Raw genomic sequence first — 15930 nt, 5'->3', positions numbered from 1 at the left:
ATAAAAAGAGCTATCGAACTAGTAACAGAAAACTTGACAAATTTATATTAAGTTCAGACTAAATGTCCATCTAACATACTTACAAGTTTCTCGTGAACACTTTAATAACATGCAAAATATCAGCACTGTGCCATGGAAACAGTCTGCTGTTGTCTTGGCTGGGTGAGGTTCGTCAGTGAATAGTGTCCTTTAATCAACAAAGCTGCATACTTTTCGGCAGAAATATCTTTGATAACTGGAACATTAATGGAGGCGAATGATTTTTCAATTGTGTTTGTTATATAGTTATGGAATGGTATGCTATATATATGCTTTCAATTCCATTTTCTTTGAGAAGGATAAAAACATCCCTGGCAGGCAATGTCGGCGATTACGGTGAGGGGCAACTGCCCCCACTTTTCGCCACTTTTTCACCCGCACTATCTGCAAAGGGAAATATACTGTCTTTGGTCCCCTTCCGGTTTTGGAACTCAATCGCCGCCACTGCTGGCAGGGATAAAAACGATTTTTCCTGGGGGGGGGGGAATTGTAGGCGGGGAAATCTCCGGTATCCTCCCCGTTAATTCGCACACTGTACACAAGTATAAACAAAAATAATGAAAATAATAACTAAATTCACATAACAATGATCACAAAACGAAACTAATATCTAGATATTTTTTTTATGTGATGATGATTCGACATCTGATATTCTTAAATATAACTAACTAACTGTCTTGAACAATTCAACAGGTTCAACATTGTGACAGGAAACAAAATACCACACGAGCACGATAAGAAGGACCAGCACGCTGTTGTTTTAATTACTTCCAGGAATAGATAAGATCTATGCCCACAAGATGCCAAACAGAGTTCTTTTGTTTCTTGGCATGTGCGTACACAATGTTAGTAGATAAATATTTCAAAGTGTTACTCCATATTGCAATTACAATGCTCTCTCTGTTTTAGGATTCTAATTTTAGCTACCACCATTTTTGCGACATTCAACTAACTTTCTAACCACCAGCGCCATTATGCTGACCGACGGTACTAGCAACATTTGGCATTCCTCATACTTGGTATTTCCTTTTTAGTAAAATGCAAGAACAGTGACGTGATTTGTAGAATACAATCAGTCTCTCTTTGACAAGCTGCAGCACTCTTCTTTTGAGAACAAATATTATGAATATAAGGACTCCTTGAAGGGTGTTGGCAATATCCGTCACTAGCCAATAATATTCTGGGCCGCCTATGACGTCAGACAATATCTCCATGATCCAGTTGACTCCCATGATAAAGAACAGCTTGGAGTACAAGAGGAATCTGAAATAAAATGCAATAATAAAACAGGATTCCAACCTTCATATCTAATACGTATACATGTAAGCTGTGAATTTGAAATCTTAACTAGAGCCATCTGTCGGAAAGTTTCAAACCACTCTGCCATTACGCGAATTAGAGTTGCCAGGAGTTCCGGATTTTCGTGTTTCGTGATAATTTTCCCCGGGACGACAATTGTCCAGTATTTAACAATTACATATTCCCCTCATATATTTTTATTTATTAGCCTAATGTTTCTGAACGCCTACATGAACTCCACTTTTACTGGGGGAAATATGCTTAGTTTGACCCGTGGGAAAAATTACCTTGCTTCCCATCCCAGGAAAATATCCTGCAGATGCCCATGACAACATACCGTGTTTTTGTAATGGCGTTCCTTACTTTGAGATTGCGATTGCGATTTTGCCCCTTATTGTTATCTGGACAACCTGGCAACACTGTCGCTATCCTCATCAAGTAAACTACTGTATTTAACTTCAACCATATTATACAGCATACAAAAATGTGCACATAATTTCTAATTTGAAATAAGAACTAATTATACCAATCCCATTTAGTCAATACTGAATATTAGTATTAAGTGATTATCATATCATTGTTTTTAATAGTCTCCTGCCATCTGACATAACGTTTGAAATGGGATATTTTCTGTATCATGTTACTCTATGTATGTTCAAAATGTTCAGTCTTATTGTTAGATTATTTGATGTTTGCAAGAGACAAAGGTGAAATTTATATAGGTGGGTCTGTCAAGTGGTGTTTGCATTAAGGAAGTTTCGTCTTAAGTATGGATTAAGAAGAAGAGGTAGGTCTGGAGTGCCTTTCTTGTTTCATATGCAAAGATAAAGTAAAAGGTTAAGTTTTCCCCTGTAAAAATGCATCGCTTCCAGCTATCAACTGAGCTACCAATACCAGCCTTAATCTACGTGGAAATTTTTACCTTTGTGAATTCCTCGAATCTCCAAAGCATTTACTTCCAGAGTCACTCAACACTGCAGTCTCCTTTCTCATCCTGGCTATATTTATTGACGTCCAAACAAAAAAGATTATGTTGGATATTATTAGTAACACTATAGGACCGTACATGTAGCACCATTTCTGTTTACTGCCTGAAAATAAATTAATAAATACATTTTCACTCAAAAACGCTATTACTGGAATTGCACTGGTGAAATGGCAGTGTTTTGAAAATATTATTGAACATTATAATAAGGATTATATTACTTTAAGTAATCATTTTGGTCTTATTACATTGAAAGATAAGATAAAATTTTATATATAATATTCTTGCGGAAATTAGTAATAGAAGACGGACTATGTTCTGAACTCTGAGGGAGAAAAAAATCATGTAACACCTTTTACAGCAAGGAATGTTCGCCATCCTCCAGGTAGAATGTACACAGAACTTGTAGAATTGTAACAATTCAAGAATCTTATCATTGTTACTATATTTTTACATATTTTTGATAGATACAATGTTATTACGTGCAAAATTTCGTAAAATTTGCTCTTTTATTGAATCAGACTCCAAACTGTGTTTGCACTGTATTTATAATAAGTAAAGTAAAAGTAAAGTGTTCCCCTGTGCTTTACATAAAACCATTAAGGCGTAAGGGAGTGTGAAGTTAGGGCCCAACACTTTCATGATCACGGTGGGGGTGATGTGATCAGCACCACACCCCTGGCCACCTTTACCCGCCGGAGTTTCTTCAGGTACCCACTTTATACGACGCTGGACTTATAACATGTTGCACTTGAATATTTTTTTTTATTATTTATTTTATCTTCGAAACTTCTTATGGGTCATTTCATCTCAAATAATACAGGCAAGTAATAAATGTGTGTCACCTTAGAATTACAAAATCAGCTGAAAAATATATATGTTAAAGGACCACATGACACATGCACAAAAATAAAATATCTTCCTTTTTTGTTGATTTGTTACAGTGTTACAAGCTCACACAGAAAGGCACTATTTGGTAAAAAAAATTTACGCAAGGAAAATAATGCAATTTTCAAACCACTATAAATCAATAACAAAAAATGGTAGAGACTTAAGGTTTCCTTTATTTGAAAGCTTGTTCAAAGCACTTCCAAAACCTTATTAAGGAACATATTTATGAAACCCTCTTCAACTCGAAAATTAAAAATTCAAATACAAAAATTTGAATTCTTTTCCAAAGTTCTAATTCTCTTTTTTGAAAAAGTGAAGAACAACAGGACATGAGTTTTGCTGGTATAATAGAATAAGGAAGCTGTACTAACTATTTGCAATGCCATTTCTGCACTTCTAACGTTATGTAGAAAATTCTTTGTAAAAAATGAAAGAAAAAAATCATTTGACCTTTTTTTAGAAATCAGTTTCTCAAAAATACGCATCTCTAAATTTATGAAAATTGTACAATATAGTCTTTTGTTACTGTACTTGCAGGAGGTGTAATCAGACCGGGAAATATTTTTGTGTGGAACCGGTGAGAATTCTTTTAAAAAATGCCCTCCATGTTCCAAATGTTTTTGGGTTTTTACTGTAAAATATGTTACACTGGCAACACTGTTTCCAATTGCTATCTATCAGGATACCTGTAGAGCATCAACGATATTATTGATAACATTTTGTGCGTGCATGCGAGCGTGTAGTGGTGAGAAACTACTTAAAATAGGGTCATTCCATACCATTTCGACCAACCCAAGTCTCATCATAATTCTTAAAAATATTAATAATTTAATAATTATTTCTATATCCGTCAAGTGTTCAAAATCAACGTAAAGGCTTGCGTTTAGATCTGTCGGCCATTTTTAATTTGCCGCGTGAGGTGATTTTGTCGTTTTCAGACGTATAATGGAAGCAGTAAATACAATTTCAGTACCTCTTCCAACTTCAATGCGTTTTCTTCTTTTAGGAAAAACAACATTTTGTTTGTGTTTTTCTTATATTACAGCCATTTTCTGCTTCTTTGGTCAATCACAATTATTAATATGCTTTATGGAATTGATGAAGGGACGTTCAACAAACAACATTCGTGCTCAAGCAGAGTCGAATCCAAAACCTTATATGGTGATGAAAAAGCTGCTTAACGTACTCGGCCAGCGAAGCGGTAGGGAATAATATTTACAATAAATTCATTTATAAGAACAAAGTAGAACTATGAAGAACTATAAATTTTTAAAAATAAAAACGTAAATGATTTGTGAAAATTTCCTGTCCAAAAACTGAAAAAGAATCAAATTGGTTCTATTGTTAAACACTGAATAGATAGAGGTCGTTAGATTCTACACGCAATCGGGATATAATTAATTTTTTTTGAGCATTTTTTGTCGCAGAAACCGACAGAGTAATATTGCAAGTAACATGTGTTTTTCCTTTAAATTTCGCTCTCCGAAAAATTGGAATGTGTGGAAGAAATAAATTCGACAACCCTGTTTCATTGCCTTCTCTGGAGACTGGTGCTACGAAATTTCTGTGTAAAAAAAATCTTGAGCATGGCACTTGATCTAATATCTTATTTCCTCCCTTTGATGTATGCTGCATTTAGAGCGTGGTCACTATATAACGCTGAATCAACAGGGTCATTGTTTTATTGCGTGCTGAATTTGAAGTATATCGATTTGTTAGATGTTGCTGAATTCAGAGAATCTACGCTTTGTTGGCTAATGAATGTGTAGAATCGACACTCCGTTGGCTGAAAGTAGTGAATACAAACTTTGTTGGTTTTCTGAATGCAGAGGATCCATGCTTTGTTGCCTATTGAATTTATAGCATCCACACTTTTGTTGGCTGCTGAATTTATAGCACCAGTGTTTTGTTGGATGCTGAATGTAGAGAATCCACGCTTTTTTTGGCTGCTGACTTCAGAGGAGAATCAACGCTGTGTTGGCTGCTGAATTTATAGCATCCACACCTTGTTGGCTAATGAATTTATAGCATCCACACTTTGTTGCCTGCTGAAAGTAGAGAATACAAATTCTGTTGGTTTTCTGAATGCAGAGAATCCATGCTTTGTTGCCTAATGAATTTATAGCATTCACACTTTTCTTGGCTGCTGAATTTATAGCATCAGTGCTTTGTTGGATGCAGAATGTAGAGAATCCACGCTTTGTTGACTTTGTTGGTTGCTAAATTTAGAGAACCAACGCTTTGTTGGCTAATGAATATTTAAAATCGACACTGTTTGCTGCTGAATGTAGGGAATCCGCGCTTTGTTGGTTGCTGAATTTAGAGAATGAACAATTTTGGCTAACGAATTTATAGCATCCACACTTGTGGGCTGCTGAATTCATAGCATCAATGTTTTGTTGAATGCTAAATGTAGAAAATGCACGCTTTGTTGGCTGCTGAATTCAGAGGAGAATAAAAGCTCTGTTGGCTAATGAATTTATGGCATCCACACTTTGTTGCCTGCTGAAAGTAGAGAATACAAATTTTGTTGGCTTGCTGAATGCAGAAGATCTATGCTTTGTTGCCTCCTGAATTTATAGCATCCACACTTTTCTTGGCTGCTGAATTTATATCATCAGTGATTTGTTGGATGCCGATAGTAGAGAATCCACGCTGTGTTGGTTGCTGAATGACTAGTCCACGCTTTGTTGCCTCCTGAATTTATAGCATCCACTCTTTTATTGGCTGTTGAATTCATAGCATCATTGTTGGATGCTGAATGTAGAGAATCCACGCTTTATTGGTTGCTGAATTCAGAGAACCAACACTTTGTTGGCTAATGAATTTATAGCATCCACACTTGCTAGCTCCTTAATTTAGAGCATCAGCGCTGTTTTGGCTACTGAATTGTGAAGACACATTCTCTGTTCGGTACTACATTTAGAGCGTAGTCGCTTTATTGGCTGCTGCATTTAGATTGATTGATTTGTTGTTTTAAGTCTAATTTATGCACAGTAAGGCTAATCGGGACTGGGGCTACAGTTTAAAGTGCGATCCGAACCACTATGTGCGTCCACCGGGAATCGAACCTGGGACCCCTTGATTACAAGGCGACGACGCAACCATTGCGCTATCGAGGAGGCCTGGATGCTGCATTTAGAGCATCCTTGCTATAATGTGATTCGCCACTCTTGATTGCGCGAAGATGTTTCAGCGTTTATTTGTTGTTTTTTTTAACAATATACATTTGGGACGTAGTAGCAATTCTGGTGTGAACTACATTGAGATACAAGAAAGAAAGAGAAAGGGAAAATCACATATTGTGAACAGAAACAAAACATCAGACACACTGAATTTTGTACATACCAAAACTCTTCATTTATTAGTATAAATTGCGTTTTTTATTCCATAATAAAATCTACTTTTCAGCATCTCTAGTAGGAAGTTATTTTAAAATTTGATTGCAGTTACATACTTTCAAGGTAACAGTAACTAAGTTACTATGTCAACCTAGTAACTTTAAAAAAAAGCACTGTTTGTCCAATAACACAGCACCAATTAGTACTGAACTCCAAATTACCTAGAAGCTTTCATGTAGTGTTGCCCACGGGACGAGACGGGACAGGCTTTTAAAAATTCGAGACGAGAAGAGATTGATCATGTGTCCCGAGACAAACTAATATTTTCGAGACGAGACAGCATTTCACAGCATTTCCACGAGACGAGACAGGCCAAAGTCTCGTCTCGTGGGCAACACTACTTTCATGAAATCTTGTATACGTCCTAAAACTTGAAAATTTAAATGCATACTTACTAACAAGCCAGCACTCGCCTGCTCCAAAATTAGGCTTAATGTACGTTTCGGGTACAAAATCAAGACTCATGACTATCGTGATGGCTAACAATACTGCAGGATAACCCCATGCGTAGAGGGAGTAGTACAGGAACTGCCTCCCTGGCTTGCAGAACATTCTTTCTCTCAAAATATGGGATTTGCTGAAACAAAATGAAGAAATAGAGTGGTGTAATGGCAACACATCTGCTTTGTAACCCTTCCGTTGATTTTAAGAAGCGTATGAGACAGTACATGAATATAAATTGAAAGTGCGAATCAGATATACTCTTTGCCTATGTAACTTGGCAATGTTAGCAACTCTGTTCTAAGAGCAGAGTTGCCAACTCTTATCTCTCAAAATGTCTGCAGCACGAATTGTAAAATTTTATCGAGTGACGTGATTCTTGTTTAATTATACCAACTGAATATTTTTGTATACAGGGTGTCTCAAAAGTCTTGTATCATAGGAACTTTTGTGAAATCTGTTCGAAACGATACCCGTTATTCGTAACACAGTAGTACAGTCGATGTTGAGATGATGGTAAGATTAAGACGAGCGTGCCTGATTGTGTATGCTAGGCTGCATATCCTGAATCTTCTCACGGTAAATCATAGCTTTATAAATGTCGCGCAAAATAAGTCAAATTGTTTTGTAGCGGGGCACACTCAACAGTCCTTCGGCATCCTATCCAGTGCCAGGGAAACTGGCGATCAAGGTATTTTATAACACGTGGGAGAAGAAGAAAATGAAGGAACTCACCATGATTTAAGACTTTTGGGACATTGCAAAAGGAAATATCTTGCATCTCTTTCTCTCGGATAACAATATTTTTACATTAGGAGCCTATAATCTTGATTTACAAAATGAACAAGATGAGCTTCACCTATATAATGCTAGTGTTTAGAATTTATGAACTGTCGTAACATATTCCTTGTAAAATGTGATGCGAAAAACTATGGTTATACTATTTCAACATACAGTTTGATGCAATAAAGTAACTCTGAATGGTATTGTTCTTCAATTTGAAGAATTGACTTCCAAACTGCACTATCTCATTTTAGCGTAGCCACAATACTGTAATCACACGATGCGATCAAACGTGTAACCTTATTGCTGACTCACCTTCTATATTTGAAATGTATTTGCCTCCCCGATGGCGGAGTGTAAGGGAGAATTCACACCGAAGAAACACGCAACACGCGACATGCAACACGAAACACGTGTCGCTTGGAAGCCAACACTCAGTAATCAATGCAACCTTTCGAACCGAAGAGACACGGCAAGATGCACGTGTCGCTTACATGCCTCTCGGACTGTGCCGTTTTCTCAATACCGTGCATCGTGTTGCTTCAGTTTGTTGTTCGCGCATGCGCAGCGAATGCTTCATTCCAACGAGCTGTACGAGGGTAACTATTTATATTTTGAGCCTTGGTAACACTGATTGAAGTTAGGCGCGATTTGACGTTTGCACGGAATCGTCTGACATTATTGACCATAACGTACTTCAAATGTTTTGTCAATAGCTTCATTTGTGTTGTTTATGTTGCCTTGGAGATTGCGCGACAACAATAAAATGGAATTAACTCGTGAACATTTTCGTGCGATGATTTTTTACGATTTTCGACGTGGATTATCAAGACAAGAGTGCATCGATCAACTTACTTCCACATTTGGCGATGAAGCCCCATCCTTTGCCACTGTGAAACGCTGGTATAACGAATTTAATCGTGGCCGCCATTCGCTCACCGACGAGATTCGCGAAGGTCGTCCAAAATCAGTTGTTGTTCAAGAAAACATTGATGCTGTGCAAAACCTAATACTGCAAGATCGTCATGTGACATACTGTGAGATTGAGGCAACCATAGGCATTAGTTCCACCAGCATATATAAAATATTACATGATCATTTAGCTGTGAGAAAGGTATGTTCTCGTTGGATCCCACACAATTTGACAAAAACTCAAAAAGACGCTCGCGTCAATTGGTGCAAACAAATGCTCAATAAATACAATCGTGGTGCTTCAAAAGACGTATATAAGATTGTAACAGGTGACGAATCATGGATATATGCATATGAGCCGGAACGTAAACAGCAGTCGACTGTATGGGTGTTTCAAGATGAACCCAATCCATCAAAAGTTGTTCGCGCTCGAAGCACATCGAAACAAATGGTCGCCTGTTTTTTCGGGAAAACTGGTCATGTGGCAACTGTGCCTTTAGAGGAACGTAGAACGGTCAATTCTGAATGGTACACAACAATTTGTTTGCCAGAGGTCTTCGGTCAAATACGGAAAACAAACAAACGCCGTCGGATCTTTCTTCATCAAGACAATGCCAGCTGTGACACATCTCGTCCAACAACCGACTTTATGAACAGTCAAAAAATCGAATTGATGGGTCATCCGCCGTACAGTCCTGATTTGGCACCCAATGACATCTTCTTGTTCCCGAATGTCAAGAATAAATTGCGTGGACAACGATTTTCGTCGGCGGAAGACGCCGTTGATGCGTTCAAAAACTATATTATGGAGGTGTCTCAAGAAGATTAGAAAAACTGCTTTGACAAATGGTTCGAACGAATGCAAAAGTGTATTGACCATAAAGGAGAATACTTCGAAAAACAATAAAGCAGTTTTCAATGCCAAATTCCTGTTTTTTCATTGTTAGGCTCAAAATATAAATAGTGACCCTCGTATTTAGACTCTAGAAGAGAGCCCAACCGGCATTATGTTTGAACCTCTAATTTGTTGATATAATAAAGTATCGATATGTACAAAGTTTTAAGATTTAAACACAACGTTCTTTTCGCTTTATCAAGTTTTTTGATGCAGTTATGTATCAGCTGTAATTTGCATTCAACATCGTGAAAAGAGGCCGTGTTTTGGCCATTTACCTGATTGTTTTTATTTGAAAAAGTCAGCTTATGGGGGCACTTTAGTCCAAAATATATTTGTCAACATGGTAAAGTACTCTAGTGCATTGTTTTTCAACCGCCGGGCCGCGACCTGATACCGTGCCCTCGTATCAACTATACTGAGCAGCGAAATGTTCTGCTGAAACTGGTTGACAACTATCATAATCCCAATATCATATTTGAGTTGTGAGTTTTCGTTTTTTAAGTCCATTTTATGCACAAATAGACTAATCAGAACTGGATCTGCCCGGTGCCTCCCCGGTTATCGAACCCGGGATCACTTAATTACAAGGAGACGACGTTACCACTTTGCCTTCCATATTTTTATATTTGTCAACAATTCTACACACGTAATCAAACTATTATTACTCTTATGATTATGCTAGAATTTATTTATAAATATTTAATTTCATAGGCACATGTTAATTCATGCATAAAATCTTCAATACTGTAAAGATTTACGAGGAAAATTGTTCGGCTAAGGGCATTGACTTAAAAAAATACCGTGACATGGTTTCATGACGGTTGAAAACAATATCTCTAGTGTTTAGGTATTCGCTTCATTCAGGCTGAAAGGTCTAGCATATACAGTTTGAGGTCAGTGCATATTATTTCTCAGTTTTCTCATGCACAACATGCCTATCCCAAGTTTCAATAACTTGCACAAATTTTACAACGCAATTTAGATGTAACAATGTCTCTTGTTACGTTATTTTCGGGTGACTAATAAACTGATTAATGCAATTATATCGGTACCATCATGCAAACTGAGCAAGGAAACCAGTGTCGCTTGCCGCGTGCATCTTGTCTCTTCGGTGTGAAACACTCGTGTCGCGTGTTGCATGTTGCATGTTGCGTGTCGCGTGTTTCTTCGGTGTGAATTCTCCCTTAGCGTTTTCGCCTTGTAATCAAGGGATCCCGTGTTTGATACCCGGAGGAGGCACATAGTGATTCGGATTTAAACTGTATGTCCAGTCCGATTAGCCTTGCTATGCATAAAGTGGACTTAAACACATACTCAATCAATCAATCAATCGAAATGCATTTAACGATTATCCGAAAAAATAGTACCACTTTTTTGTGCAAATTGTATTGTACGCTTTCTATATACATGGCAAGTGAAATGCTGTACACCCACCAGCAATAAAAATGGGACACCTAGATCCTGAAATACTCGCTTCCCTGCAAGGCGTCATGTGTGTAACACTACGGCGCTGATAGACGTTTCTATTGAAAAATTGCTATTAAAATCCACTTATCCCCGTAGAGTTAGGCAACACACACAACGCCTTGCAGGGAAGCGAGTATTTCAGGATCTAGTTGTCCCACTTTTATTACCGGTGACTGTACATACCTACCTGGTATAACTTCATATTCTTACCTGAATGTTAACCATATATCGAAGCTCATTATGTTCATCCATGCAAATGACGCCACGAAACCAAATTGGATGAGAAAACCTGAAAAGACGAAAACGAAATCAACTCTGAAAGCTATACACAAAATTGCCCATGAATAAAGAAATTCTAATTAAATCGAAAAGGCAACACAAAGTAACGACAGTTATGCACAGAGTTTACGAAATAGATTTTTCTGTACGAATTTAAATTTCCTTTCCTTCTTCTTTATTTTATGGCTCACACCGCGTTTGCAGTTTCTAGCCAAAGTTGCTGAGTTCAGGTTCTATTGTTAATACCTATGTTTCAAACTGTTGTTGAATATCATTCACTTTCTTCCAAACACTAATGTCTTCCTGTTCTTATGGTATAACAGTTTTGTGAGGTTATTAATTTAAATTATAGTGTGAATCATCGTGGTTGTTTAAATAGTAAACCTATTTTTTCTAGCAAAACTATAAAGAATCCAAATAACTGCAGTGCGAAGTTCAGATATTAGTGTAGATAAGGATATCAGAAATGGTACCTGTGCATGTTGTAAGTTTTTATATAGAGAGTCTCGGTATTGTTGTTTTAAGGGACATTCAAAAAATAAATGATTAAGTGTTTGATTAGCTTCTTTGCATTGGCAGGAAGTTGATGGCACAATCTTCAAACGACCTGTTCGCCTTCTTAATATAAAAACAATCACTGCCCGAGGTAGATTCATGTTTTGGTACCAAGGTCTATGATTTCTGACTTGAGCATACCACTTAGGGGAAGCGGGGGCTAGTTGCAACAGGGGTAGGTTGCAACACTCTTAATATCTCCTCAACGTGAAGAGTTACGAGAACGAACTTGCCCTTCCCGCATGCGCATTTTGTGGAGGAAGAAACGTTCTAGATTGTTGGTGCACGCGAGCTGATAACATTTACAGGAAAGAAGAATTGCTGTTTTCAGACCAGTCGAGTAAAATTTGAATAATTTATTTTGGAGTGACTGGCGACTAGGAGAAGTAACTATCGTTGACTATGTTGCTATTAATGATACACATGTACTTTCACCTGAAAAGAATAACACCCATGATTACAATGAGATTCATGTTGAAGACATTTTCGTCCTTCTGTTAGCTAAGTAAAGTGGGTGAGGGGTAAGTTGCAACAGGCATATGGAGATGATGGAAGGGAGTGGGTACAGTTTGTAGAGTGTGACGGGTGGGCACATTTCAAGAAATGCGCGAAAGAAGATGCGTTTTATGTCTCAGATTAAAGAAAGTGTTTTTTTTGTATACTCCTTTATCTACATTTGTAAACCAAAAATATGCTAAATTTAGGTCTAGGCCTACTTGAAGTTTCAAATATTGTTACAATGTCAGCATATGTTGAACAGTTTCTAACATAATATTCATATTGTTTTTTGTGTCATTTGTTAAATAAATTAAGATTTACGTTCTTGCTTTCATTTATGTTTCCATGTGTTGCAATATGCCCCATCCACTGTTGCAACTTGCCCCGCATACGAGAAAGAAAAGAAGGCTTCTTAAAAGAAGGCTTGTGCAGACTCTCTGGTTTGCATGCAACGTCATCATTGGTAGGTCATTGGTCGAAACTTGATAATAGCGTCACAGTTGCATATGTGTTTCGAATAGGATGAAAACTAACAAGTTTAAACGAAGATATTGCTACTGTGTGCGGATAAAGTGTAATAATTACAATATAATTCAATTCAGACGTCCTAGGAGAAAGATTTGCGTCTATTTTCTATTTTCCTTGTGAAGTTATCCCAAGAGAATTAAATAACTCAAGCGTGTTCAAAATGTATTCGAGTAAAGGTTACTCAAAATTAGTGTTCGTGTTCAGGTGTTCCCATAAATTATAACCATGGTTAATATATTTAGGAGGAAAACTGATGGGCCTCCCCGATGGCATAGTGTAACGTCGTCGCCTAGTAATGAAGGGGGACCATGGTTCGATACCCGATGGAGGCACAAGCACAGTGGCTCGGATACTTCTTTAAACTGTAGGCCCAGTCCCGATTAGCCTATCTGTGATTAAAGTGGACTTTAAACAAATCAGATACAATGAAAGAAAAACTGACACATATTCAGCACTTACAAATGAGTTAAATAATATTTTCCTCACATTGAATAGACATTACTTTACAAGTTTATAATTGCAAATGTGTATCCAGGAAACGACGTTGTAAATACACGAAAGAAAATTGTTTTTTATGATAGAAGGTGAGTCAGTTCTACTTGTGATTAGTAACCAACATCTGTAAAATAAGGTAGCATTCCAGAGTTAAGTGTTCTAATGTACCAAATGCTTCTAGCTTAAAGGTCTCTCTTTTTAAAAATTAAAATTATCATAAATTTTATTGCGCTTTGGGAAAACTCTAAATGTTGTATACAAAATAAGTATTAGCCCTCTCTTGATAAGGAACGTTTCAAACATGATTAATTATAACAATGCTGAATTAAAACTTTGGAACGAGGATAAGGATCTACTCTATAGAGATAACAAATCATGCAACCGTAAATTTGATTATTAATAATATGAAAACTTAAGCGATAATCGTACCATGTGTTTTTGCATCATAAAGCTTCATCCATTATGATTTTTCACATCACTGTCCACTCTAAGAGAGAAGTCGAAGCTTTCACCTTTGGCCATAGATGGCAGCACAAGAAAAATAATTTCTATAGGTGTCAAAATCCATGTAACATTTAAAACTTGATACATTTTTAGTTTTTACACTACGTTGTGCACCCAAATTGAATTCTAAAGGATTTGGGAAAATTGTAATGTAATGTAATGTAATGACTTGGTAATAATAATGATTGGACGTTTAACTTCAACTCTTCCAAATAAAGTGCCAACTTCAAGAGAAATTTGAAACCCAGTACCAGCTATCTGTAGACCCGGCGAACGAGAACAAGTCTCTGCGCAAGTAGTGACGCGAGACGGCTCCACCAATAAACAGTGAGAGAAACGGGATTGCGTAATGAGCGACTGGAGTTACCAGATTTCCCTCTTCGCTCGGGAAGCGTTGCAAACTTTTGAAAGCAACAATACCGTACGCACATGGCAAACTGACCGTATTTTTATATCCAGGTCCGTACGATTGGTTTAAGAATTTCGTAGGAAAATATTAGGGATACAACAGCAAGTGCAAATTTAGATCAGCCGTACATTTAGCGTACGGACTATATCTGGACCTTACGTCCGTACATGCGATGAGTTTTCCTTACATTTATACAGTCAGGATTTATACAGGGTTGGCAACGCTGCGCTTTCAACACTCGATTTCCCTCCTCCTCCTTAGTGTTGCCCACGAGACGAGACGAGACGAGACTTTGGTCTGTCCCGTCCAGTCTCGTGAAAATGCTGTCTCGTCTCGTGTCTCGTCTCGAGAATATTCGTTTGTCCCGTCTCGTGTCCCGTCTCGAAGGATTCTGTCTCGTCTCGTCTCGTCCCGTCTCGTTTTGTCCCGTCTCGTCTCGTAAAAAGTGATCCGGGATATCATGCCAACAAAAGTCAAAAGTAGCAGAAACACGAAATATTTTTTCCGGAAAGTGGGATAATGCTCCAAATATTTTACCCACTGCGTGGTGAGAATAAATAAGGTTCGTTAATCATGAGGACTTTAATATTAAAAATGCAGTTTGTTGGTTACTGATTGCTAGGTATCTTATGAAATCTACCTTGAGGTTTTTCTCGCTTCATACAACTGTCTATCCATCGTACATTTATACCAAGTTTGTTAGAACCTGTCCCGTTTCCCGCGCTAGCGATCGCTCGACAGTTTTGGTGCCAATGAGAAACGAGAAAAAAGTCGTCTGCTGGGCAGCGATGAGCGAATGGAAGCCAGAAGAGAGGAGCTTACGTAGACGTTGTTGCCACGTTGCGTATTTTAATTTGCTGCCTGGCTTTGGCTTTCCCCAGCACGGAATTCAGGCGGTCTCCAGCAGCAACACTGCTTGGTTTATGCTAGAAAAGCCAGCGATCAGCTACCGCGGGAAGCCGGACAGGTTGTAACAAACACGGTATAAGTGAGTGCTCTTTTTCATTACTGCTATACCTTTTGGAAGTCTTGAAATGTTTTCCAATAGACCTTCTTTCTTTCTGAATGTCGAACTTCCGTGCACTATTAAAATGTACATTTTTTCTTTAAATTCTAAGCTTGGCGCTGGGAGCAACAAAAAAGTTTTTAAATGTGTAGTACGAACACAAAAGACTATTTAAAATTTCAATATTTAGTATATTACAAATAGAAAGCATTTATTGTTCTTAATATTGTTAAACATCTTCTATGACATAAGTTTCAAAAAGTGTTTCTTTGTGATATTTTGCTGTTTCTTATGCCCAGCTTATGACGCACATACTTCTTTGTTTTCCCTTTAGCCTCTAAGTCCGGTACCACCACCGCTTGATCTAATTTATCCTTCGGCAGGCACGCATCTATAAATATATGTCGGGGGAGGGTGTCTGAGCCAAGTGTTTCAGAAAAAATGATAATAATAACATTAACGACAACAATTGAGCAAATGTTTAAATTAATGCATTAATATAATTCATAGGTCTATTCACTTGAATATGTAAATTAATCA

At 37.5% G+C, this 15930-nt stretch overlaps 1 protein-coding gene across 1 annotated transcript in view; it reads right to left on the bottom strand.

Annotated features, from left to right (window-relative positions):
* Window positions 1-1009: 1009 nt before the first annotated feature.
* Window positions 1010-15930, bottom strand: part of LOC145989118 (G-protein coupled receptor Mth2-like) — a 122795-nt gene continuing 107874 nt past the window's right edge. Inside the window, exons 6-8 of the mRNA XM_083124413.1 lie at window positions 7011-7192; window positions 2261-2429; window positions 1010-1302 (exon numbers count right to left, since the gene is read on the bottom strand). Of these exons, the coding sequence (XP_082980539.1) occupies window positions 1050-1302; window positions 2261-2429; window positions 7011-7192 (604 nt within the window). The 3' untranslated portion in view covers window positions 1010-1049. The remainder of the gene's footprint in view (window positions 1303-2260; window positions 2430-7010; window positions 7193-15930) is intronic.

Source organism: Lepisma saccharinum, chromosome 6 (assembly GCF_977018435.1).
Source record: "Lepisma saccharinum chromosome 6, izLepSacc3.1, whole genome shotgun sequence".
Classification (NCBI taxonomy): Eukaryota; Metazoa; Arthropoda; class Insecta; order Zygentoma; family Lepismatidae; genus Lepisma; species Lepisma saccharinum.
Note: the sequence above shows the minus strand (reverse complement) of the source record. Positions and strands in the feature narration are given on the sequence as shown.